The sequence below is a fragment of the Aspergillus bombycis genome (assembly GCF_001792695.1).
Source record: "Aspergillus bombycis strain NRRL26010 chromosome Unknown contig00031, whole genome shotgun sequence".
NCBI lineage: Eukaryota > Fungi > Ascomycota > Eurotiomycetes > Eurotiales > Aspergillaceae > Aspergillus > Aspergillus bombycis.
The window spans coordinates 176,600-203,407 of NW_019170033.1; the positions used below are offsets into that span (position 1 = coordinate 176,600).

Genomic DNA, 26,808 nt, shown 5'->3' on the forward strand with positions numbered 1-26,808 from the left:
GGAATGAAAAGAACGCTAGGCAATATACGTCTTTGTTGGATTCTAAAGTAAGTGTTTGCTTTACAGAAGATGCGAAATGGTTTAGGTTTTTTCTTTTCCTAGGTTTTTCTGTGGCTTTTTCTTCTGTAACAATATGGTGGGGTGATTGGCCGGGCAGAAAAAACGCTGAGGAATGCCTCAGGTGTAACAAGAGGATCGGGGGTAGTCAACGACTAACCGGATACGATTAGTTAGATCCGTCTCCAGCTGCGCAGCAGTTTCTCCATATGATGCCTGGGGTACCAACGTTATGATGAGGAGGCCCTGTGGCCTCAGGCAGAAAGAATGAATCCAGGGTCACGGCCATCGTAGGGCCAGTACTACTAGTAGTACGCAGCGTAGTGGGCAGTTATTTTTGAGTTCCCCTTAAGAAGAATCCCTGACCAACTAAAATTAAACCCAACCATACAGTCGGCGGCAGACGGCCCTCCACCCCAACTAACTAATCCATCCATCCGTTCATCCACCTCTGGCCCCGTTTCTTTTCTCCTCTCTTTTTTCTTCATCATTGTCCACATTTCCTCCGATCGATTTCTGTCAATATTGTCTTTCCTTTCATTCACTCTCTCAATCCTCGTACCTGGTGGTATAGCTTGTCTTCACGTTCAGGCCGGACCGTGATCTATCGTCGGCTATTATTCCCAGCTATTTTTGGCCGAATTTCGACTATCCTGGTTAATTAGCTCCAAGTTCCAACAGTCATCTAGCCCAGTTGTCTGGCCATCACTCCTTGCAGCTATCGTACAGTTGGCTGCTTGATACGCTGCATTTTGTCAAGAGGTGCGCATATTGTTGTGGTTTTTTTTATTATTCTTATTTTATTCTTATTTTTCCCTTTTGTCCTGTTGATTTCTGGAATTTTGGGATCGAGATCATCATATTTTGCACGTAAAAAGTCACGCAGCAGCGATGATTCGGTGGTGGACCGCAGTACCAAGGACATTTACACGCATCCAATCCAGAAATCTCAGTTCCCAGGCAAAAATTTGGATACTCACCTCACTGCGTCTCATTCATCTCCCCTCTTTGTCTGCTGATCCACACGCCCTCACACGTCCTCCGTCACATTTGAAACAAGCCACGCCAAGTGGCTGCCGCTAAGGCAAGAACCAGTCAATCATCAATCAAATTTCGAGTTTCTCGCCTGCTGGGTCTTGCCTGGATTTGGTTAGATCGATTAGATAATACTTTTATTCTGGCCCGTGCTTCCACGCTTTTAAAGATCACGTGTTCTCCACACCGTTGCCTCGCGCTCTGCCTTCCCTGGGTCCCCCAGTCTCGAACCTGGATTCTTACTGCATTTTTCGATTTTGTTTTATAATTTCTTCAGCTAACTAACCTGCAGCAGGCTATCTGCCGGGTTGTTCGATAATACACTTTCTAGCATGACCTGGTGATGTCTTCACGATACCCCCCATTATCTGGGTTTAATTCCCGCGACAGATCTCCGCAGCGTTTCGGTGACCGTCGACCTCCTGCCGGCCCTCGAGGTTCTGACGATGCGAATCTGCCCCCGCTGGGCCGAGAGCCGCCTCGGGGTCCAAAGGCGTTAATTGATCCTCCTCGGGGAGCTCCCTTTGGTGGTCGAGGTCGAGGATATCCGGGCCGTGGGGATTTTCGGGATCGGGATCGGGATCTTCGAGATAGGGACAGAGACCGCGATCGCGATTTTCGAGATGTTCGTGATGGACCTCCTCCGTTCCGTCGTGATCTTGACCGCGATTGGGGTCGTCGCGACCGGGACTTTGACCCCAGGGATTCACGGATCGGCTTTGGTCGCGGTCGCTCCCGTTCCCCGCCGCCTCCTCGCGACTTTCGCGATATGAGAGAACCTATTGGGAGGGATCCAGATCTGGTGCGGATGCGACGCGGTTCCAGAGACAGCCTCCTTTCAGTCTCATCGACTACTGCGGACATCCCATCCTCAGGACCTGGTCACCACCCGCGTGGCGGGCCTATGCGTGGTCGTGGGCGGGGGGATTGGGATGTTGGACGTGGGCGCGGCCGTATCCCTTACCTGGACGATCGTGACTCCTTTCGACGCCGAAGTCGCTCACGAGATGGCCGATGGGACCGTGATAGAGAAAGAGATCGTATTATGGACCGAGATAGGGACCGAGACCGCGACCGTGATCGAGACCGTGACCGAGACCGAGACCGCGATCGCGATCGTGAGAGAGAGCGTATAATGGACCGCGACCGAGAAATCGATCGCCGTGACCGTGAAAGAGACCGGGAGTTGGATCGCCGTGAAAGATTTGACCGTCGTGATGAACTTGACCGACGTATGGAACGCGACGATCGAGACAGACCAGCCGATCCTTGGAAGAGAGATCGGCCTCCAAGTCGCAATGAAAATCGTATACCCAGCATTTCAGCTGCACCGCCTGTTCCTCTGGCTCTCCACACTGGCCCTACACCACCCGATCGAGTTCCCGACCACCCTAACGTTGAACAGACTCGCAAACCGTCCATAGCTGAGCCTCGGCGTGAACCCGAACGATCCGAACGGCCTGAACCTGTTGTACCTCGCCCAGAGCCCCCCAAAGACTTTCACACTCCTATCAAGCGGTCGCCGCCCCCTGCGGCTCCGCAGGTCCCGGCTTTTGGCTCTGTTACCGCACCTATCCCCGATTTGTCTGCAGAGAAGAGGCTGTCCGATGCAGGTGCCGTGCCTCTATCAGTCCCCAAGGTAGAGAAAGAGCAACATGAGCCTTTATCACGCGGACCTATACAGCCTCCGACGGGTCCCAAAGCTTCCCGAACTTCTCCCCAACAACCGCTGGAACAACGAATTCGACGCGATGAGACTTTGGATACTTCGAGTAAACATGAACCAGTGGCACGCACCTCCAAGCCTCATTCTGTCACACCCGCTACTGCACAGAGGCAACCGGACCTTTCCCTACCCACTGCCCCAGCGGCTATGGCCAGCAAGGAGCCTCCAGCACCGCAAGTAGAGACGCCTTTGGCCAACAAGTCTGGGCCTATCGTCAGCTCCCCAGAGCTTTCAGCAAGAGGCCCACCTTCAGCCAATCGCGGATCATCGCCTGGTCCACACACATCGCCTCTTATGCACTCCTCAAGTATCCCTACAGGCCCGCGTGCTCTTCAACAGCGACCATCGGTATCCCGTGGGCCACCTAAAAGTAATAAACAGTGGGTTCGTCCTGGCTACAGGGGCCCTCCTCCTGCGCCTAATTCCACTGTCACTCCAAAGCGTGATTCCATCGATGGAAAGGAGCGGGCGTTATCTATCGGTGAGGAACCGAAGCGAGAACAACGCATGTCAATCGATGACAGCACATCGGGCCCCGAAGCTGGGGAGATCGTTCCTGGAAAGGAGAAACAAGAATCCAAGCGAGAGGCGTCGCCTGTACCGTCCGAACGCCCCAAGCCTTCAAGCGTCCGTGCTACTAGTCCCAAATTACCTCCTGTGGAAGATGTAGGACCTAAAGAGAAAACCACTGGAGACAAAACCGATGTCCTCATCCCAGACTTTAGTCGGACTAGCGATGAAGATGAAGATGAAAATGTTGTTTTTACGCAAGAGTACCTAGAGGAGCGAAAGCGGACTTTCGAGAAGGACATGCGAGCGTTGCGTGCGGAATTACCCCCTCCACCACTAGAAGATCCGAATATTGTTGCACTGCTCATGCGTATTCAATTGTTGGGAACGATTGCCAACGATGTGGCTCCAGAGAGGGGTCCAACTCCACCACCGCCGGCGACTAAAAATGAAGCTGAAGATCGAGGGGAAGTGGTTACTCCTCCCGAGGTCAAGCTGGATAAAGATGCCGAAGACCAGGAACCATCAACCAAGATGGTCCTGGATTCACTCCCTGCAGCTGATGCTGTCACCATCGAGAGCCTGCCATTCCTGAATTCCGGCCCCCCAACTCCTCTTTCTGACCTTGACATTTACCAAGAAAATGCCGCAGCCCACCAGTCAATCAAGGAAGTCTTTCGTGGAGAGATGATGAAACGCCGGAAAGAGATCGCCAGGAAGAACCTTGGTTTACAACATGATTACGTAGATTTGTACAAGGAATGGCGACTCCGAGTACATGATCTGGATCGTGCGAAGGAGAAGAATTCACTGACGCCAGGCCCCGTGTCACCTCCAGGCACTGCAATAGCAACGCCTACTACCGCTGAAGGAAGGAGATACAAGGGGAATAGTGAGCTTGATTTCCAGAATGCTCTCCGGGCTTCAGAAATCTCCGCCCAGGAGGAACTTGAACGGCGACGTGGGAACAAGGCCACTGCGCAACCAGATCTTTCTCGCGAGGCAGTGATTCCAGATATGCTCGAGCTGGACGAAGCAAAGGCACGTGTGTATAAGGACACGAATAACATAATCGACCCTGATAAGGCTATGGATGTCTTTGGATTTATCCCACCGCCCAACGACTTCTCCCCTGAGGAGCATGAGACTTTTACTGATGCGTTCATGGCTCATCCGAAGAAATGGGGTAAGATTGCCGAATCCTTGCCTGGGCGAGATTTCCGGCAATGTATCGTCCATTATTATCTCACGAAAGAAGAGATTAAGTATAAGGCCAAGCTCAACAAGCGCTGGAGTCGACGTGGCCGTGCCAGAAGGTCTGCCCGACCAAAGTCTAATGCTCTCATGGCTGATTTGGGGGTTGTCAAGCCTGATTATGAAGGCGAGGAGGAGCCTGCTCCCGTTACAGATACTGGCCGACCACGACGTGCTGCAGCGCCCACCTTTGGCGACTCTTCTGCTGATACGGAGCATACTAGCAATGGTCGTCGGGGAGCCAGGGATGGCGATCAACCCGAGAAACCCGCTAGCCGACGAGGCCGTACCGGTGCAGGTTCTCGTGGAGGCCGACGGGGCAAAGTAGCTCAGCAACAACAACAACAACAACAACAACAGCAGCAGCAGCAACAGCAGCAACAACAACAACTGCAACTGCAACAGCAACAACTCCAACTCCAACTTCAACAGCAACAGTCACAGCCACAGCCACAGCAATTGCCACAAGAAATCCAGCCAGAGCAGCCGATCCAGACCATGACAATGGCGCCGATTGCACCTTCTGTTGGGGCTATCTCCAAGCTGGAGGTGCCCGAACCAGCCATGGATGGTGCAAACGAAGCGGCGATGGTGCGGCCCAGAGAGCCTTCCGAGAAGCCGGTGGCAGAGGTGCCCCCACGGGTGAGGTCCGGACGTGGCCGTCAGAAAGAAGGCGTGTTGGTTTTTGAGTCGACGGAACAGGAGACTCCGACAACTACCAGACAGTCAGAGGTAGGGTATGGGTCACTGCAGCCTACTAGCTACTGGTCTGTACCAGAGCAGCGCGACTTCCCTCAACTCCTGGCACACTTTGGTCGCGATTTCGAAGGCATCTCGAACTTCATGAAGACGAAGACAACTGTGATGGTACGTATGCCCCTTTTACTTTTTAATACCAGCTCTATTCATGTGGCTAATACTGTAAAGGTCAAAAATTACTTCCAGCGCCGGATAGACTCCGGCCAGAAAGACTTCGAAGACATCGTTACAGATGCGGAGCACAAAAAGGCTCGGGGAGAACGTACGGGTCCTTTGCCTGCTGCCCCCAACATTGCCTCGAGACGGCGCTACGAAGCAACACCTTCATCCATCATCATGCCTCGCCCCCTTGCTCCACATACAGAAGCTGCAGCGTCCGAGTCAGATGAGACCCGAGTTGTGTCTAAGAGTAAGCATACAGCACCATCTCCGCAGACAGTACCCCTCCATGCTCGACCTCCGCCAGAAAAGGAGCGTAATGTTTCAAGGTATCCACCACTCGCACAAGCCAGCACCCCTATGACCCCTGGGCCTGTTTTCAGCGAGGACTTTTCCAGGCTCGCGCTCATCAGGCGAGCTTACCACCACGCGCCCCGGGCCCACGCCTTGGATATTTCCAGGAAGAGAGACGTGAGATTCCGACCACTGTACTGCCTCATGCCACCACTCGTCCTCAGGATACACCGATTTCGGCTCGCCAAACGCCCGTGCCAGCGCCTGACATGGCACGTATGGAGCCTCTCCATTCTCAAGGATACCGGACATCGGGTGTTGATGTCCATGGGTCACCTCTTCTCCCAACACAGGGCACACTTCCATCGACGCAGCAGTCCTACATGCATCAGCCTCAGCCTTCGCTTATGCCCACAGGATCCCATTCCCGCCAACCCAGTGGCACAAAGCCTCCCAGCTCACCAGCACAGCCACTGCAGAAGCAGGATCAGGATATCTCTCCCATCCGACACGACCATATCAGCCAAAGGCCATATTTTCCGCTACCTGGCCAGCATGTGGGCTTGTCACAACCACCGCCAGTCTTGTCGCCACCTAAAGAGGCCCTCCAGCCCGCGCCAACCGCGCCTGAACCAGAGGCTCCTCGGCAAGTGCCAGCTAAGCGGTCAAATATCTTAAGCATTCTGAATGATGAACCCGAAGAGCCTCAACCGCGTAAACGGTTCGCAAGTGACCAAGTCTCGAATCCTGGAGGAACTGCGGCCTCTCCGTCGCGGCCAGTCTACACTGGGTCACATTCGTACTCCCAAACAGCGGCTGCGCCCCGTCAAGAGGAGACACATTCTGCAATGCCGACTCAGAAAACCCCTGTATATGTTCAGCAGACACAGTACTTACCGCCATCCCGAGGTTACGTTGACTACCAGTCTTATACACCTGTTCCAGGAAGCTCAGGCGCTCCCGCTACTAACGATTGGATGGCACGTTTTGATCCTCGAGGCCAACAACAGCAACAACAGCCCCCTCCGCCACACCAGCAGAGCAGTCGCCCTGGTGGAACACTTGCACCACAACCCCCATACTCACCTTACGCTTCGAATCAACCACTGTCAGGTCCAGGAGCCTCTCTGCCAAATCTCAGTGCCCCATCACCGGTTCCAACCCCCTCACCGGCTCCTTCTCAGCGCGCTTCTTATCACCCCAACGTCTATGCACCATCGCCAGTGGTACATGCACAGGCTGCAGCTGTTGGCTCGCGTGACTTAGGTGCACAGAGCCAAGTATTCCGTCCCACAATTGGGTCTCCCACGCCCCGTACTAATACCATCGCCTATGGTTCCCGCCAAGGCCCTCCCACCCCTATTCAATCTCCTGCCAATTTGCTTGGGATGTCGCGCTCTGCAGCAAGCGCGGCGTATGCTACACCAACATCAGTAACGCCGGCGCCGACGCATGTGTCCGCACAGCAACATCATAGCGGCCACCAAACCTACCAGCAACATGTGCAAACAATGGTTAGTGGAGCACACCAACAGCCACCGCATAGGTCTGCGCTCGGTCTCGCTGGTGCACATTACGGTCATAATACACCACCTCCGCAAGCTCAGGGCGCCCGGGCAGCAGGTCTATCTGGGCCACCGCATCAAGCAATGTCCATGGGTCGTTCTTATACTCCCCCAGCGATTCTCCAACCAAACCCAGCAGGCGGGCTGAGCTATGCTCCTGGTGGGCCTCAGGCAGTCGGTGCCGTCCACCCCCTCCAAGCACGAGGTCATGTATCTGGGACTATGAGCGAGGTTGTCCCTGGCCCACACGGGGCGCCAGGACACCATCGGGTGTACAGTCAAGGGTCAAATGCTGGACCGCTCCCGGGGCCACTTACGCCACAGCACCCTTCTCGATAGAGTCGCGATGTACTCTACTCTCCTTTTGCATTTCTGACTTGACCTATGTATTTACCATGTGGACAGCGGCAGGCAGGGTTGTCGATGTACTCTACTCGTTTTTAAGCCTGCTCCTTCTTTGACTTCTCTCACACTCGTTAATTTTTGTTCTTGCGGCGCGGGAGGAGAGCATGTCTATGATTCATGTATGTATAGTAGACGATTCAATTGATGAAATATATTGAACCCACAATATCCCACAAAGCACGTAACCACTCAACCAATGCCCGGCAATCTAATAAACCCCTCAATTGACCCCTCCAGATACTACCCAAGACCGGTGGTGACTAGCTGATCAGGATGTAGAGACCATCGAAAAAGTGGGGGAATACACCAACATGAAACAATCTGAAACAGCCCTAAATGGCCAATAGAGCAGACTAATCAATTGCAAACGACAGCACTGACGCAACCTTCGGGGCGTTCATTTTACTCTATATTATTCTAACCCAACCCGATATTATTTTGACACATTTGTAGAAAAAGAAATCGATGTAACCCCCGCACAGAAACGTACCATATATATATAAATGCAGCCCAATCCCCCAATCCCTGTCTTATAGCCTCCATTAAACAATCCATACATCAACATCTCAGTCCAAAAGAACTATACATACCTATAGACACCACAAGAGTGAACCCTCAACCCACCTGTCAAATGCCTCCAAGATATCAACAGCATCCCAGACCAATCCCACAACCAAGCAAAATACCAACCCCACTCCCACTCCCAGGACCAGAGTCAGAAACTCACAAAACTACCCTCGAAGCCGCAAAACTCCACAAACGCCGTCTGGAACACGCTGTCTTGTTATCTGCTCTCCGGTCACGCGTGCCGCACAGTGCCATCCCGGGGATATTGGCTTCTGTCTCTGGAGCTACCGCTGGGGAGTATGACTACAAATACAACTATAACTATAAACACCACTATACCCATACCTATACCCATCACTACAATTATACCTATAGTTACGACTCTCGCTACGGGAATGTATATGTTATTCCCCGGGTAGTGATGGGGGGTGTGGGATCCGGACAGCCTCGGGTACTGGATGACAGCTTTCTGAGACGGGCATATAAGAGGAGGGATCTAGTGAGGAAGAGGAAGACATCTTCTGGTTCGAGGAGCTCTGGGAGGGGGAGTGTAGGGTCTGAGGGTAGTTCAGCTTCAGTGTTGGGAGTGAACTCTTGATTGGTGATGAACATGGGCTTGTTGGGTTTATTGAGTGGTGGTGGGTTTGGGATGACCTTACGAATGAGCGGTGTATTGCTTTTTCTGTGTTCTGGAATTTCTGTGGGTTGGGTTAAATTTGACGAGTCATGATGAAATTGAATCACAAGTTGGTTATGTATGTATGTAGGAGTAGCTCGGATATATGCATTGTCGATCAATGAGTTGGGTGGATTTGCAGAGAGTACCTCCGTACGGAGTACAGTTAGGTGCTATGAGGTCTGAGATCTCGTATGCGGTGGATCGAGGTGCATGGTGCATGGGCTGGCTATTGGTTTGCTGCATATTCGTTAGCCAGCCACTGCGTCCAGATAATGGGAGTAGCTACCCCGTACGTTGTTAAGGTAATCCGCGCAGTTGTCTCATTACGGTTGGGTACTGGTACTCTGAGTTGTCCGATGTTGTCGGAAGAAGTGTCTTTAAGGTAATAAAGTAATGAAAAGCAAGGGGTTATTACGATGCTGTTTTGGCTTCGAATGTGAACTCTGTGGTGGATAGTATATTAGATTCGGGTATAGTCTGACTAATTAGGATAGGTAATCTACATTCGTTACTTTGCTACTGCTATGCTGAGTAACAAGGGTTTATAGTAGTTACGAACTGAAAGTGGGGATCTTCGAGGCATAGTAATAGGGCTATTTTCAAGAAAACCTAATTTGGATGAAGGAGGAGGTATACTATCTAAGCTTTAGGTTTACCGTGCGTGCTCTAGAGCACATCTCCCGCGTCGATCTATGGTTGCGATCTACAAGGGTTTCATTAAAACTTGTATGAGCCGGGAAAATGTTTTAGACCGGATAGCCAAATCCGTCCATGATTTGCTTTGGTATAATATTCCAATTCTAACTAGGGATACATGGCTTCCGAGACAGAAGGCGATCTCGGCCGACACCGTTCTCTTAGCATTACCTTACCAAAGAGAACTATTGGCAATTAATGTATGAGTACTTCGCAAGCATTAAAAAAAGCCTGATAGTCATTCCTGACTGGCTAATTCAACAGCCTATGCAGGGGCTTTGTTCAAACGAAGTTCTGCGCCCTCGCCGGAGTATGTGGCTGATTAGTAACAGCTACTCCAGTTGGGTGACTCTGTTTTGTTCTCTATTTTACCCTCCCTTGAGTTGGCTGTGTCTCCGTTGCGGCTTAGCGGAATGAGATGCCCGGAATTCCGGATACGGATATGCCCCTAAGAGAAAGATAGACTACACGCCGAACGACTGTACAGATTCTGGTATTCCGGTCAAATGACCACGTAAAAGGTTGGCACGCAATATGCTATATCAATTGTGTAGCCGGCTGTAGTGCTCAAAAGCCGACCTTATCAATGGCCACGACGAGGTTACTTCGGGTACCCGGTGTTGCCGGGAAATGTAACATTCCAACCAAGGCGCCTTGCTTCCGAAGCCACAGACTGTCACATCAAAGTAGCACTTCCTCATGCCATGGTTGGAATGGGGACTGGCGACCTTCCCATAGCATGCCATTGCATTACACATGGTCTTCTTCTCTGGCGCCGGGACGATCAGTGGCCCAGTGACGAACGTCTTAATGGCCATGGGTGAAGATGTAGTTATCATTGGGTAGTATCAGCAATGGTGGAAACTCTTACTCATTGATCCAAGCGACTTGCTAACAGATATGGTGGTTGTCGACAACTCTTAAAGTATTCAATTGGCTCGGAAAAGCGACATAACTGCTCGGTCGTATGGATAAGGAAGAAAGAATTGTTCATTATCCAAGGAAGATCTTCAATTTGTATCGGCCCTATTAGCAGCCTGTTCCGAGCGCAACATGGAACCTCAGTGCATTGATTAACACCAGGCAGCACTCGGTTACTGGTCTCTTTCGCTTTGCAGCCGATGCACCAACTCTGAGCACTACTTCACCTATGTTCTCTACCGACGACCCTGCCACCTCCAAATGCGCTTCTATACTAGTCTGACTGTTTTCGAGCCACATTATGGGGGAAAGTATAGCCTCTTCCCCGAAAGAAATGATTCGGGTCGGGTGGGGATGTACCGGCGTGTGGGGTCTGCTGTGTCTCTTATTCGGACCTCACACGGTTTGAGTCCCTTTGACTGGTTGGGCCTTGTGGAACCCGCTATCACGACTTGTCATGACTTGCCCCTATGATACAGCTTTGCACTGCCCTGTGTCGACAGGCAGTATTGCCTCAGACGCTGTACGGTATAAAGTGTCGCTCCTTGAAATATAGTCAACAGTCTGCACAAACTGAATACCGATTACGACTACCGCAACCGGAATAATAGTTACACGGAACTTATCCTGCCGGCCCGAATAACTTCGGCTCGGCGATGGGTCCGATTGCATAGGTTTTCTCGGCACTATCCTGTGGAGTAGAGGAGTCCATCTAGTACCCGAAGTGCATGTCAAGTCGCATGGGACCGACACCACCTTCGGATCGGACGAGTCATTTAATGAACACATTGTGTTTGGAAAACGGTAATAAGAAAACAAACAAACCATCATAAGACAAGAAAAGCTTGTGACGAGACCCAAGAGCCTAAAAGAAAGTAAGGGGTTGGCGTTATAAGCCAAGGTCTAAGCAATTTCATACTTGTGCCACGAGCCTTCTGATGTCTTCTATGGACAAGCTGTGCATAATATGACCTTCAGTAGTATACGATCATGTATTTTTGTGATGGAGATGTTGCATTGGACAACCAGGTGATGTCATGGAAGCATTAGTAGAATATCTGTCTGCCTGAGAGTGTCGGAATGCCCGGTGAGGGCTTCAGCTTAGGTGAGTGAGAACAGAATGAATGTGCAGGCGATCGAAAGAATGCAAACAGGCTTTGCCCTCGTGCTTGCGTCATAACCTGAGGCGGTCAGTTCACTAACCCAATCAGTAGTCGTGGCTCAGTTCTCTTTAATCGCTCGGGGTTCCGCTTTAGGAAGTCCCGTTAAGCGCTGAAGCCGCTATGTAGCGCCAAAGCGAATCAGTGTGCGTGTGTATTGATTGACGGTCTTGTCCGGACTGGATGCATGATGTTATCCCCATAGTGGCAAATGCCGGTCCTTCCATGCTATGCTTCCAGCAATGAAGGGAGGATTCAGCCTTACAGAACACATGGAATTGCCGTAGTATGCAAAACACTGCAGGTTGTCATTGAAGGGCGAAATTGCTCATGCACGAATTGTAAGGGACCGAAGGGTGGGTGAGTTACTAGTAGGAGGAGATTGTGGTTCTCTGCCAGATGGACCCAACCGATCGTAGGGGTATGTGTGGGGATGCCCAATGGAGTAGCTGCTGAGATTATCGGAGGATTGTGCCATGACGTTGAGGAATATGTCTTTCCTAATGCATCGTACTATTCCACCTAGTCGGAAATACTCGCCAGCCCTTTGATATAAAGGTCTGGTAACTTCCTTGTTCCTGACGTTATTTCTCATCTTTTCATCATACAAACCACTACTAATACATTAATCATCCTGGTTTTATTATATTCATGAACCTTACTCTATAACGTATCTCTTTCCCCACAGATCCACATACCTTAGTAGTTTGTGGCATATATTCAACCCTGAAGACGCCTATCTCCTAGTCATGGCGTCTGATGGCTTCTCAGAGAAGGATTTTGATCCAAGTACTGAGAAGCTTCCTGATAAGAAAGATGAGTTAGCCCTACAGGACAGACGCTTGAGTCCTTCTCACCAAGCCGCACCTCTCCATGCGGAACATGCCTCGCAGTCGGACAATAGTAGTGAGGAGCATGGAAAGTTCCGTGGGGATGGGAAACGGGAACTCTCAGAGGACGACTGCTACGACAAGCTGGGATTCAGCTTCCCCTGGTATAAGAAGTGGGCTATCCTTACGGTCATCTTCACTGTGCAGATGTCCATGAACTTCAACAGCAGTGTCTATCCAAATGCCGTCACGCCCCTGTCGGAACATTTTCATGTCAGCGAGCAAGCCGCTCGAGTGGGCCAGATGATCTTCTTGGTGGCCTATGCGTTTGGATGCGAGCTGTGGGCACCCTGGAGTGAAGAGCTCGGCCGATGGCCTATCATGCAGCTCAGTTTGTTCCTGGTCAACATTTGGCAGATCCCCTGTGCCCTGGCTCCCAACTTCGGTACTATTATCGTCTGCCGCTTCCTTGGTGGCTTGAGCTCAGCGGGTGGCTCAGTCACTTTGGGTATGACTGCAGACATGTGGGAGCCTGATGACCAAGGGTTTGCTGTTGCTTATGTGGTATTGTCTTCCGTCGGTGGTACCACAATCGGTCCTATCTTTGGTGGAATGATCCAGCAGTGGCTGAAATGGGAGTGGAATTTCTGGATTCAACTCATCTTTGGCGGGGTTACGCAATTGGTCCATTTCTTTTTTGTCTCTGAGACCCGTGCGACTATCCTTATCGACCGGGAAGCGAAGCGCCGTCGCAAGACGGGCGAGGACCCGAACGTTTATGGACCAAATGAGCTGAAGAAGCCCCGGTTTGATGCTAAAGATGTTTTGCGTGTGTGGTCCCGACCCTTTGAGATGTTCCTGAGGGAACCTATCGTGCTCTTCCTTTCTTTGCTGTCTGGTTTCTCCGATGCACTGATCTTCACCTGCATTGAGTCGTTCAACCTCGTGTTCAAACAATGGGGATTCAATCCTCTCCAGATTGGGCTCTGCTTCGTCTCCATCGTCATTGGCTATCTTGTCGCGTACGGTATCTTTCTCCCCGACATTTGGCGTCAGCATCAAATCAGAAAGAGCCACGGCAATACAGCTCGGTTGGCTGAGCGTCGCCTGCTACTCCTTCTCTTCATTGCGCCACTGGAGACGATCGGCCTGTTTGGATTTGCTTGGACATCAATGGGTCCGGACTACACCCATTGGATCGTGCCCCTTGTTTTTGTTTTCTTGATTGCCATTGCGAACTATGGGATCTATATGGCAACCATCGACTACATGGTTGCCTCCTACGGACCGTACTCTGCTTCCGCCACTGGAGGAAACGGCTTTGCTCGTGATCTTCTCGCAGGGCTGTCGGCCATGTACGCGACTCCCATGTACAGCAACATCGGTGGCAAGTTCCACCTGCAGTGGGCGAGTACCATTCTCGCCTGTCTATCCATTCTAGTGACCGTTCCCATCTACATATTCTACTGGAAGGGCCCTGAAATCCGGGCGCGCAGCAAATTCGCTCAGACCCTAGAGGCCGACCGCGCACAGCATGCAGGACGCCGGGCTAGTCGCCTCAGCGCGGAGGAGAAGCCATACGTGGCTTAAGAAGTCTTTCATTTGACTCTTGAGTTGTCGAGCATCACTGCGTTTCAAGTTGTATTTGTATTGATATAATTTCATTTCTACATTGTCATTAACCCATTCTGTTCTTCAACGATCTTTTGGATTAGACTTCTAGGGTGGCGTGAGTCTTGACCAAAGGCTCGGTCTACATGACTGATGGACTACTTGACTATAACAGTTTAGATACCCAATCATGATACTATCTTTTAGCATATTGTGTACAGAAGATATCGCCTTTGGTGTAGTGAATAAACTCTATATTTGAGTTCACTTTACCTTGTTCTAAGGTACGTTTGTAGAAAATCAAATATCTCTAGGTACCTATTAAATTCCGACAAGACAAACGACAAGCCTTACGTTATACATATGCACCCATGTACTATATGAATGACTCATATTATCCCAAACAATGGTAAATCGTGTTCGGTGACTACAGTGTATTGATGTCTTTGGAGTGCAGGCGGCGTACAAGAGGGGATGTACTCAGCCCTGGCTTATTTTTTTACTACCAGCAGATCTAAACATAGACCAACTAACATAAGCTCGCTCCGGACTATAGACTAAGTAGAGAGTTAGGTAGGCTAAGTTTGATAGGGGCCACGGATTCACGTCCAACTTTAGTATAACTAAAATGTAGAAAGACTCGCAAGGAGGATAAGAAAAGATAGAAAAAAAAAGGAGAGAAGAAGGAAACTTGAAGTTGAACAAGTGATACAGCCCGACCAATGAAACAGAAAGACTATATAAAATTATTGACCGATCGGATTATCAAGGATAACCGTCTTAAAACACATAGAGCCCGGTAATTCCACCTCGGATGAGATCTCCTGCTTCTGCCCCAAAGCCTGACGAGGGAAGGTAGATTATGAGCAATCAACCCAAGAATCTCGGATGACGATGTTCAGCTGTCATTATGCGCTCTTCAATGGTAGTCCTCGTGCTTCCATAACAGGTGCGGGTTCCTGTCACAATTTTCCACAGTGTGCCCATGAGGTATGGGTATATCTATACCCTCAATAACCTACAAAGACGGTAGTTTTACATCCCTCTGTTCCAACAACATTGCTATTTGGGCCTCTATAGCTAGATCCGGTGGTGTTTCATATCTGTGCGTGTATCCACCCGGCAAGCCATAGCCGTAGATGTGTAGCGATTCCAGATGTGGAGGGAGGTTGTCAATGAGTGAGAAGGGTTCCTTTAGCCGACCGCCACCAAAGCCGCGAGCGTAGCAGTAGAGAACATGGTGCCGATGCTAAGATGCTTGAGATTGGGAAAGCTGCGGAGTGCACACTCCGGAGCCGGTGATTCTACGCCCAGGACTTCTTTCTTTTGGGTCTCCCACTTCTCAAGCTCTTCGTCTTCATCATCATATAGGTCGCTCCAAAACGCGTCGCGATCCTCTTCAAACATTTCGCGGAACCACACATGGCCCTGGATGTCAAGATCCAGCTCTTCCAATGTGTGCCGGTGAGTAAGTAAAAACTCCAAGGTGTATATTGAGCTGACCATTGTTACATCGCCACCTAGTTCGGAGCGTCCACCGACCGTAAATGCAAACCTCTTTAGTCGCTTGGCTGACTGGATAATGATATCCAACTCCTCGGGCCTTTGCACAATACAGTGGTAAAGCATTATATCCGTGTAGTTAGCTGAGCGCGGTGGGGGCAACATTCCTACATCGAGGCTCGGCTGAACAGCATCGAAGCGAACAGATTCAATGGCGGGGAGTTCCCAGACGAGATGAAGGCAGTCGTGAACCTCATAATCCCAATAGAGTCTGTTGTCATCCCATAACTCGCCTATATCAGAGAGAAATATCACTGAGCGGAGATTAAGCAAGCCAGGCACATCGCGCTTCTCAGCAATGGCTCGCTGCAGGAAGTTTTGGAACATATATGTCTTTAAGGGATGTTGCAACCCTAGTGAGTGGAAGGCTAGGGACTCCAATCGAGGTGCCAGGGATACCAGCATGATAGCGGGAGCCTGCGCCTGAAAATATAGGTACTTGTCATATGGACTGAGCAACTGTAAGCGCCTAGGAAGGTCAACGCTGTATCGGGGATAGCTGGCGTACCCTTTGTTCGCACTAACATCCTGTAGAAGCATATTTAATACTTGGTCATGCTCTCCTCGCCCTTCAAACCCTGCGTTTCTGACTGCAAGCTGGAGCTTCTGAAGGTCTTCCGTTAGCAGCAAGACCTGTGCTGGCCGGATCTCACAAGGGTCATACCTAATCAAGTAGCCTAGTGTATGATCTAGATGCAGCTCGCGTAGCTGCTCCGCACGGGACGGCTCTCTCAGAATGGAAACTAAGATCTCTAATCCCTTCTTTACCTCAGCTGGGGATCGCAGCCGCACTTTGCGGAAGGTGTCATCGCTCTGCAGTTGACAGATCCCATGTCTGACCTGGAATTGGAATGGATTGGCAAGTCTCGTGTAATTAGCGCCATAGGTGGGGGATGTGTGTCGCTAGACGAGTGCTCTGAAGGCTAGCATGGCAAGGAAAGATGGAAGTTGAACAGTGAATTAAACGAGACAATATGGGATTGATAATTGAGTGGAAACGACCGATAAAGAGGGAATCGCGAGATACTATGGTGGCGATCTTTCTGACTTGCGTCAAAATTAGTCTCATCTAGTACCTTGTAAACAAGCTATTCGACACTATTTTAGCGTTGCAACGATTCAACACCAGACAGACTGAATATAAAGCAGCGTGGATACCTATAAAACAACTAAAGCCTGTGATACTACGTTGCGGCTTGTGGCTAGTCCTTGAAGGTTGTAGCGCAATGATTCTCCGTGTCAACCCTAATCCCAATTTGAGTATGTATGAGGTCTTTCACAATGGGCACTATCTCGGAGAAAGTATCTGCCATACGCCGCGGATGTAACCCACAATCTGTGGAGAATTACGAATTTTTAGTTACCCTTGCTAACCAGAGCTAAGGGACACATGTTGTACCTCAAAACAGCTTCAAATGTCATACGATTAGATAGTAAAATACCATAGGCATATTCTAGCATTAAAGGATTAGTTCCATGAGTTCATGTACAGTGCAATGTATCACCAACCCCTTCCCAGAGCCCCCGTGGTGAAATCACTGTTATTATTAGAAAAGAATCGAACCAATTGCAAAGACGATATCTCTGCCTAACAGTTGAAATTGCGGGCCCGCCAATTATATAGCTCACCCTATTATATGGTAAGCATTTACGGGGAAGGAACAATCGTGGAACTCCTTTAGTTACGCTGTGGTATTAATATCGGCGCTTTCTCCTAGTGGTTGCAAACTCATCAGACTATTGCTCTCTGTGTCTTGTTAGGATATGCGCTCGAGAGTTCGCCAGCTACTAGTCATATGCTGTCATCATGGAGATATGACATATATTTCCAGATGACGATACAACAAGTTGAATTAGCGAACAAATGGCACGAACTATATATGTGGTTTGGATACAATGTCACTAGATACTTATCAACACTCAATTACGCTTTTAAGTTCACTCCTGACCCCTTGGTTAATCTCCTGTAGTTGATTTATTTGATTCGGGCTAATTTTCAAATAGTTGTTTGCGCACGGGCTCGACCGCGCAGGATTAGGGCTTCGTGACCTTCTTAGTGTATTCCGTAGAGAGGATCATAACAGACATACTATAGTTGTTCCTGAATGACTTGCATTAATTGATCGCCAGAAAATGTTTTACACTTTTGACTAGAAGATCCCGCTCACCTCCATATTAAAAGTATATACCCAGGTTTACTCAGTACTGTGAGTCTATGTTCTAATCCAAGTTTATCAAACAATAATTGTTACAACTTGTGTTTAGCCAGCAATTACGTGCAATGAATGTAGGTAAATAAGACGCAGCGGAAAGATAGCGGAAAATCCTATTTACTAAATTGGGGAAATCCGGGGCCGCCTTGGCAAAGCTTCGAATCCGTAATTTTGTTGTAGCTTTCCCCGAGATCCCCATGAATCCTGTCATCTCACTTCCAAATTGTTCATGCTGCACTCCGGGGTTTAATTGTTACTAGCTCAATGAGCGGAAGTTGAAGCCGCGATGTTCCGCATCCGCGTCTAGCCGTCCGCGCGGAATCAAATGCCGCAGTGTCCGAGACGAAGCCTGAGGTATGGATGTACTTCCAGATTGCTCCCCCGGTCAGGGCGGTAGAACCAATGAGGTGCGTCTTATTCACGAGGTTGCAACTTGAATGATGACCCGCCCCTCTTCTACTGCAGGGTTGGCGACAAGTCACAGACCCTACTAAGAAAGAGGCAATCCGTCCACATACCGTGACGTGGACCTATAGTGAACCATGGTCGGAAAGGTCCCGTGCAACCGACGTAATAACCCCTGCGGAGGCTTGATGCTTAAACCGAGATGTTTGGTATAAAACCCCAGCGTGCCGTATGCCACCGGAGCTGAAATGAGATTGTTCCCTCGATAACAACCGTTCTCTCCCTCTTTCTTTGGACATTTTCAGGGATGTCGTTACAAACAATCGCGCTCGCCGCTATCGCGGTGGCATACTTCATTATTCGCTACTTGAACCGCACGGATATTCCGAAAATCAAAGGCCTCCCAGAGATTCCCGGAGTTCCACTCTTCGGAAATCTCTTACAACTAGGGGACCAGCACGCGACGGTCGCAGGGAAATGGGCAAAGAAGTTTGGACCGGTTTTCCAAGTGCGCATGGGTAACAAGGTGAGCTTTGACATTCTTTCGGTGGCTGGTGTGAGGGGGGCCGCAAAGCTAATTTGACCGCTGTTTAGCGCGTGGTTTTTGCCAACAGCTTCGACTCCGTGCGCCAGCTCTGGATCAAGGACCAGTCCGCGCTCATCTCTCGCCCAACATTCCACACCTTCCATAGCGTTGTTTCCAGCTCGCAGGGATTTACGATTGGTACATCCCCCTGGGATGAATCCTGCAAGAAACGGCGCAAGGCGGCTGCAACGGCGCTTAACCGCCCCGCGGTGCAGTCGTACATGCCGATCATTGACCTGGAGGCCACCGCTAGTATTAAGGAACTGTTCAAGGATAGCCACAATGGAACGGTGGATGTGAACCCCACGGCCTATTTCCAGCGATTTGCGCTTAATACCAGTCTGACGCTGAACTACGGTTTCCGGATCGCGGGCAATGTTAATGATGATCTGCTCAAGGAAATCGTCGATGTCGAGCGTGGAGTGTCAAACTTCCGCAGTACGAGCAATAACTGGCAGGATTACATTCCCTTGCTCCGGATTATGCCTAAAATGAATCGCGAGGCTGAGGAATTCCGTGTGCGTCGTGACAAGTATTTAACGTATTTGTTGGATATTCTCAAGGACAGAATTGCCAAGGGAACAGACACGCCGTGCATTACTGGAAATATCCTGAAGGACCCGGAAGCGAAGCTTAACGAGGGTAAGAGAGCGCTTCCAGTGTAACTTTTAGAGCTCCCTACTGACAAATTGGCTTAACAGCGGAGGTGAAGTCTATTTGCTTGACGATGGTTTCGGCTGGTTTGGATACTGTTCCAGGTAACTTGATCATGGGTATTGCCTATCTGGCTTCTGAGGACGGTCAGCGTATTCAGCAGAAGGCCTATGAAGAGATAATGAAGGTCTACCCGGGTGGCGATGCGTGGGAAAAGTGTTTGGTTGAGGAGAAGGTTCCATACGTGTCGGCCTTGGTCAAGGAAACTCTGCGATTCTGGACGGTCATTCCGATTTGTCTGCCACGGGTAAACATCAAGGACATTGAGTTCAACGGAGCGAAGATTCCGGCTGGAACTACTTTCTTCATGGTAAGATACTCCATTCTTCCTGGCCTGCACTCCAGTAACCATGCTGATTAATTTACAGAACGCCTGGGCTGCCGACTACGACGAGGACCATTTCAAGATGCCCGAAAAGTTTATTCCTGAGCGGTACCTCGAAGTGTCTGAAGGCTCCGGTACTCCACACTACGGATACGGAGCCGGCTCACGGATGTGTGCGGGATCCCACCTTGCCAATCGCGAGCTTTACACTGCGTACATCCGACTGATCACTGCCTTCACGATGCATCCCGCGCAGAACCCGGCAGATCGCCCTATCCTGGATGCGATCGACTGCAATGCGATCCCTACAGCTTTGACCACGGAGCCGAAACCATTCAAGGTCGGTTTCAAGCCGCGGGATGCTCCAAAGCTTCAGCAATGGATCGAGGAGAGTGATGAGCGGACAAAGGACCTGTAGTCTTCTATTTTTCCATTTTTTCCCACAGTCTAGCTTTAGCATTGCGTCGGTTATGATACTCGCATGCTTAGAATGAAAATGTACATAGTAGAATGAATGTGAAGAGATTACGTTCAAATGAATGAAAGACATGTCCAATAACGACGCAGTGAGTAGTAAGCTAAGATCTTAGCGGGACCGCGAACCATTCCAGGAAGTGGATAACTGCCGAGCGGATCGTCGCCGCCTAAACCTGCTCGGGCTAGAGTGCAACCTCGGCTGCCGAACCCCCGCATTAGCGACTTGACTCAACAACAAAACATCCGTCGGCTTTTTTTCTTTTCTCTCCGTTCATACCGGAACCTGGTCAAGATGTCTGCCCCGGTGGATCATGATGCAGACCAAATCGCAGACAACGTGGATACTCGCACGATAGACAACGACACCGAATCGCACGACCCCCGCCCGCGGAAAAGACGGAAATACATCGCAAAGGCATGGTGGGTCATGTTAATCCTTTCCAGTATTGACTGTCAACAGCTCAAGGTCTTACTGAAACCGCAAACTACAGTAACGAGTGCAAGCGTCGGAAAATCAAGTGTAATGGCGAGACACCATGCCAAAGATGCGGGAGACAGCGGATTGGGTGTGTGTACGTGGAAGGACAGCGACAAGAAATCAGCGGCAATGAACAGTAAGAGCAGGTCCGTGGGGCGGAGAGAAGGTAGGCTGACGGAAACTAGCGGGTTAGATCAATTGTGCGAGCAGATGAAAGCCATGCAGGAGCAAATCACTGCTTTGACGGCTGCCGTTCATACACTTACTCAAGGTGCTGCTGTTTCGACGTCATTGTCGCGACCGGACCAGATCTGTTCATCTGTCTCCTCACAGAGGCCGTTTCGGCGTGTCTCATCGGCGAAGGAGTTGACTTTTCAAGGTCCCACGACCTCCGCGTTTAGTTTTGACCATGCGAAATCGAGTCTTCAGCGACGTGGGATCGTCGAGCGCAATGATGCTGGCGAAGACGGGGATTTGACCCAGGAGCCGTCGCCTATGCCATCGCCACCCTCACCGACTCAGGTGTTGCATACACGACGGGGTGATCCGCTATGGACTATTGGAAAGGATGAAGCCCTTCGATTGTGCAGGGTGTATGAGGAGGAGATGGGGATCATGTACCCTGTGTTAGACCTGCAGCAGCTACTCAACCAGGTTGAGATTCTATATGGTCAGGTGGGAACAGAGGCCTGGTCGGATGCGTCTGTACCGCATAATGGTGATACGAAGCTGGATAGTTACGACGTACATATTCTCAGATTGGTTCTTGCGTGCGCAATAACGGCTGAGGCAAGCGGCAACAGCGATTTGGCTATGAGGCTGTTTGAAGATGTACAGGAGGTGGCAGATAATTGTGTCTGGGGGCCGCCGGACATCAGAGGTATTGTGTTTCTGACACTGGTGGTAAGTACCGTTGTACCGTTGTTCGTCGCATGATCTAACGTAGTCACTTAGTCGATCTTCTACTTTCAAATGGATGAAGAAGCACTTGCCTGGAGGACGATCGGCATCGTGGAACGTATGTGTCTGGAGAAAGGTCTGCACCGACGGGAAACATTGCAACAACCGGCTATTCTGGCCGAAGGAAAGGAGCGTATTCTACGATTATTCTGGTCTATATATGTTCTGGACATGCGCTGGAGCTTCGGGACGGGCATGCCCTTTGCCTTGGAGGACACAGATATTGACCCGTGGCTTCCAGAGCCTGAGGAAAAGACCCCCTACTTGCGAGTGATGATCCGGTATAGTCGCATTGCGGCGAAGGTCTGGAAGTTTATATCAGCTTTCAACAACACCAACGAGATCAAGAAGGACGAGATGAACTATCTAGACTGGCAGGTTGTACGATGGACAGCTGCAATTCCTGAGTCCCTGCGTCTTGACCAGCCATTGGATCAGGTGCAACAAGAGCCACGGAGTATCCGTCGACTGCGGTCTTTACTTTACCTACGTGCCAACCAGCTGCGGATGCTCATCTATCGACCGGTACTGTACTCAGCGGCTCATATCATGCGTTATCCAGCCGAATCGCAAATCATCGTTGACCTTGCCAAAGACACCATCCAGTTCATCACGAAACTCAACCAGACGTCGGATATTTACCGTCTCCAGCAGGTCACGTTCAACTGGTTTCTCGTGTCAGCCCTTGCCGTTTTGTTCCTCGCCGTATCACAGACACCTGCCCAATTCAGTGCTCACTCTAGAGAGGAGTTCTACATGGCTTTGGAACTAGTGAAAGGCTTCTCACCGCGATCATATGTATCCCGGCGACTGTGGAGGTCAATCAAGGGTCTTCGAAAACTGGGGCCTCAACTTGGGCTGCAAACCCACCAACAGCCCGAAGAGGCAGCTCGTACCGTATTCGAGCCAGCCACTGCTGCTGTGACGGTGGACTCAACGGAGCAGGTGCCGGCACCTAGCACGCAGAGTCATACAACACCAGATGGAGCTGAGATGACACGGGAGCTGATGGAATGGTTCGAAGCAGTGGGCAACATTGAAGACCAGATCATGTCAGTGGGGACAGGGGTGCAGTCCTACGAGGAACCGTGGCAGTATGGGGCTCGCATGGGGAATGGCTATACGTTTGACTTTGGAGGCGAGCTGTCGAGCTTAATGAAAGATTGCTTCTGATGGCAGTATGGAAAATGCCACAGGTTTATTTGCGTCTATCTGATATTCCCTGGTGGTAAAATGGTTAATGTAAAAATATTCAGTAGGTATAGTTCCACGTCATTAATTGAATAAGTCTATCTAGTTGTAGTTGACTTATGTTGTGCACAAATGTGATTGTTTATTACAAATGCTTTGAGGGGTTGAAGTTATAATCTGTCAGGAAGCCATTCATCTGCATAGTGAACAGGCAGCGATATACTGGGCTCGTCGGATGAGCTTGTCTGTATAGCTGGTTTCACATCATTACCATAGCTTCGAGAGCCCGCCCACAAGCTCCTCTGTAACAGCCGGGGCAGCATCGGCCTCAAGAAAAAGCTCGATCTGTTGGGAATGACCTCGAGTATCAAGCATGGCCATTGCGGTGGCAAGCCATGATGCCCTAAAGAAACACGCATTTCACCGATGTTCAACAAACGCGTCTGGTAGGTGTTCTGCAACGATCCGCACCCTTCCAAATTCGAGAGACTCTTTGATGCGCTTTGGCACTCCATCCAACTAAGCAGCCAACGCATCGTATATAACAAGCCGTATGTTAGACCTTCGTCACTAGTATACCTACTATTACCAACCCTACCTATTAAAAGAATGTAAATCAAATTCTAACCCCTCAGCCTAACATTCTTCTCACCTGGACACCACAGCTTCCCGCTAAAATTCATAGATATACTGCTCTGGTGGTGAGCGTAGGTTAATCCTCGCGCCTATTAGAAAGTGTGTGAAAGGCCCTGACTATTGCGACAATAGTGAACTTGTTCGATTTAATGGAATTGATTTGGTGGGAGATGGGCTCATAATATGGACTCAACTTCATATAGATGAGCTTTTGCGAAGATGCACATGCTGTGACAAATGGGTGCCTGCTGTCTTGCTGGTTGGTGAATGTATAGGTGGTTCGTAAGTGTTTAGTACTGTGTATAGTTGTTATAGATTCTACATTAATGGTAGTGGGATCGGATTAGGAGTAGTGCTGTAGTTGTTCATGTATCTGAAAGTACTGTCGTAGATAAGTGTTGGTCTATTTGTTCTGTTCTTCCAGTTCTTTCATAGTATGCGCGTAAGCCTTGGGGTGATATGGTCGATTGACAAAAGGTATGGAGAAAGGGTAAGCTTCATGTGGGAGGATAAGAGATAAATATGCCGAGCGGCTGAAATACAATCTACAGTGAAATCCAGATAATAGCAGATATGCATTGAGACACTAACAAATGACATGACCCAGGTCTCCATAATGCGAACATGTCACCTTCGCCTGCAACACTCCCGCGAAACCATCCAACTCGTATCCAAGTTGATCACGCAGTAAACGTGGGACTAGGTACCGCTTAATCCATATATCTAGTTATCGCGTATACCGACGACAGCAGGCGAGGAAAAATCGCTCACATTCTGTGGATCAAACTCGATGGGTTTATATCTAGACCCTTCGTACACAGCTACGAGTATAATCAGCTCAATTCGCGGTAAGCAATACTTTGATTTATTAGACATAGATGCTCTCACCTTTCTTGGAGAATATTTCAAAGATGTACTTCTCCCCGGAATCCTTTCCCAAAAGTTCCAGGATAGAGAGCCACTCTTGCTCGCAGTGAATGTAATGGTAATGTTTACCGAGTTTGACCCTCAGAAGATGCTCCTTCTCGTCATACAGGCATTGGTTGTGCAAATATATCGTCCACATATCATAATCCAGCAATGAAATGAGGAGGCCAGCCTCATTGGCATACACTTGGGGGAAGAAGTGATGAGCCTTCACAGTGCCACTCCGAACTGGGTCGATCTCATTTCGGATTACAATCACAACGTCCCGTGAAATTTGTGGCGCAAGTCCGGGCATGATGCGCCTGGAATGAGGAAGGCAACAAGGTCCCTGTAACCCGTTGTAGAAAGGCTGATTGCGAGGCATCGACTAGGAGTAGCCGGATATGACGGTTGATGAAGACGAGAGAATGTACTCAAAGGGTTAAAATGGACGGATTGAAATCCAGTATGCGTTGAGTAGACCTTGATCTCTAGATAAGCAGAAAAGGATCTCCCATGGCGGAGACGAAAGCACCTTATATATATCTCGAGCAAGACTTTGTACTAGATAGACTCCACGCCCAGCTGGAGTATTCCAACATTGCTTTGGCATCATGCCGGTAGTATAGCACATTGTGTCTGAGAATGCCTTCATTGATTAATCGTTCATATATCGTTTCTGTGAACATCCTGCGATACCGGGATTTGCCCACTCCTTCCAGATTTCAAGAGTTCCAGATGTACATGTTGGTCTTCGTACCGAAGGCCTGTTACACAGGGGGGCGAAGGGACAAGGAAAAAAGAATCATTTATCAAATTAGTTATAAAGGGGCTTTCCCAATCTTTCTAAGTCTTTGACGGTAAAGTCCGTAACCAACATATGGGCTGGCTCATGCGCGAATACCAGCCCTTCGATCCGGTCTCCTGCCGACTCCACGGCCATTTGCGGTGTGACACCACACGCCTAGTAAACAATCAACGAAGTGATTTCTTAGCCAACAGAAAAAGGAAGGAGAGGGAAGGGGACACACACCCAAAAGACTGGAACCTCCCCATCCTCAAAAGCCTGCCTCTCTCCAAAGTCCGGCTTCTCAATATCGCTAATACCCAACCGTTCAAGGGCATCCCATCCCCAGTCAACCGGCTCCCCGTGTGTGGCCAGGAAGGGTCTGGTGATCTCCCTAACCCTCTCTACATCTTCCACCCGATATGGCCTCATTGAGACAATGCAAGTCCCGTTCTTGAAGATTCCCGATGCTAACAATGGAATCCGCGTTTTATACATGGCAACAATGGTTCCCGTGGCTTGGTGTCTCGGTTTCAGACCCACGTCAGACAGGGCATCTTCAAAGGAAAAAGAGCACCCGATTAGGAAACCGACGTAGTCGTCTGTCCAGAGGTTGAGGAGATCGGTACGACTCTCAATATACTTGCCATCTTTATACACGCGGTATTTGGGACAGTCCGTTCGGAGGTCGAAATCGTTGTCTTTGATGCAGGATGACGGGTAAACAGTGTGGGGGTTGCCCTTGTGGGTGAGCCCCAGTAAGGGGCAGGAGACCGGGTTGCGGAGACACAGGTTGTGGAAATCCTGGGCGTGCTTCGAGGGAAGAATGAGAAGATTGGCTTGGAGGTACCCTGGGGCTAAGCCCGAGGTGTTGGTTATGTGGTTGTGCCGGCCGAGGAGGCGGACTTGGTGGGCGGTTTGACAGTGCGTGGGGTCCATCTCTACCATGATAACAGCATGATGGTCGGCCTTGGTTTTGAGTTCTTGTGTTCTACATTTGAGTTATATGACATTCCCCGCGGAATGAGATTGGCTTATTTCCCGCCATGACGGCGTGTCGACGACCATCAAGCAAGCCTACAGTGTAAGGGTTATACACGGAGCCAACCCACTCGTTTTCCCCATATCCACCTTCGGGGCCCACTCACCGATATCTGGGGTTTTATCAGCCAGACCACCCAATGAGCGAATGTTATTAATAGGGGTTACCGACTGATAAACTCCTCTCCACCACTTATCTTGACCCTTCGGCCCGAACGGGCTTCTTCTACGAGCGGAGACGCGGACTTTGGCCGAATTTCTGTTACTCAAGTGATACCTTATTCAGATAACGGGACTG

General features: G+C 49.9%; 6 protein-coding genes across 6 annotated transcripts; 4 read left to right on the top strand and 2 right to left on the bottom strand.

Annotated features, from left to right (window-relative positions):
• Positions 1 to 1,435: 1,435 nt before the first annotated feature.
• ABOM_004565 (MYB DNA-binding domain protein) lies at positions 1,436 to 7,698 on the top strand (the record flags this gene model as incomplete). Its single annotated transcript, XM_022531694.1, has 3 exons — positions 1,436 to 5,449; positions 5,510 to 5,971; positions 6,019 to 7,698. 3 exons carry the CDS (start codon positions 1,436 to 1,438, stop codon positions 7,696 to 7,698), a joined length of 6,156 nt encoding a protein of 2,051 aa, XP_022390205.1.
• A 4,838-nt stretch (positions 7,699 to 12,536) lies between these two features.
• ABOM_004566 (putative MFS multidrug transporter) lies at positions 12,537 to 14,207 on the top strand (the record flags this gene model as incomplete). Its single annotated transcript, XM_022531695.1, has 1 exon — positions 12,537 to 14,207. The coding sequence occupies one exon, from the start codon at positions 12,537 to 12,539 to the stop codon at positions 14,205 to 14,207; it is 1,671 nt and encodes a 556-aa protein (XP_022390246.1).
• Positions 14,208 to 15,422: 1,215 nt separating this feature from the next.
• Positions 15,423 to 16,331, bottom strand: ABOM_004567 (uncharacterized protein; the record flags this gene model as incomplete). The annotated part of the gene is made up of 1 exon (XM_022531696.1): positions 15,423 to 16,331. One exon carries the CDS (start codon positions 16,329 to 16,331, stop codon positions 15,423 to 15,425), a length of 909 nt encoding a protein of 302 aa, XP_022390247.1.
• Positions 16,332 to 18,716: 2,385 nt separating this feature from the next.
• ABOM_004568 (cytochrome P450) lies at positions 18,717 to 20,452 on the top strand (the record flags this gene model as incomplete). The annotated part of the gene is made up of 4 exons (XM_022531697.1): positions 18,717 to 18,935; positions 19,004 to 19,637; positions 19,697 to 20,019; positions 20,078 to 20,452. 4 exons carry the CDS (start codon positions 18,717 to 18,719, stop codon positions 20,450 to 20,452), a joined length of 1,551 nt encoding a protein of 516 aa, XP_022390264.1.
• A 351-nt stretch (positions 20,453 to 20,803) lies between these two features.
• Positions 20,804 to 23,122, top strand: ABOM_004569 (putative C6 transcription factor; the record flags this gene model as incomplete). Its single annotated transcript, XM_022531698.1, has 3 exons — positions 20,804 to 21,125; positions 21,183 to 21,892; positions 21,944 to 23,122. 3 exons carry the CDS (start codon positions 20,804 to 20,806, stop codon positions 23,120 to 23,122), a joined length of 2,211 nt encoding a protein of 736 aa, XP_022390196.1.
• Positions 23,123 to 25,499: 2,377 nt separating this feature from the next.
• ABOM_004570 (DUF1445 domain protein) lies at positions 25,500 to 26,417 on the bottom strand (the record flags this gene model as incomplete). Its single annotated transcript, XM_022531699.1, has 2 exons — positions 25,500 to 25,646; positions 25,716 to 26,417. 2 exons carry the CDS (start codon positions 26,415 to 26,417, stop codon positions 25,500 to 25,502), a joined length of 849 nt encoding a protein of 282 aa, XP_022390251.1.
• Positions 26,418 to 26,808: the final 391 nt, after the last annotated feature.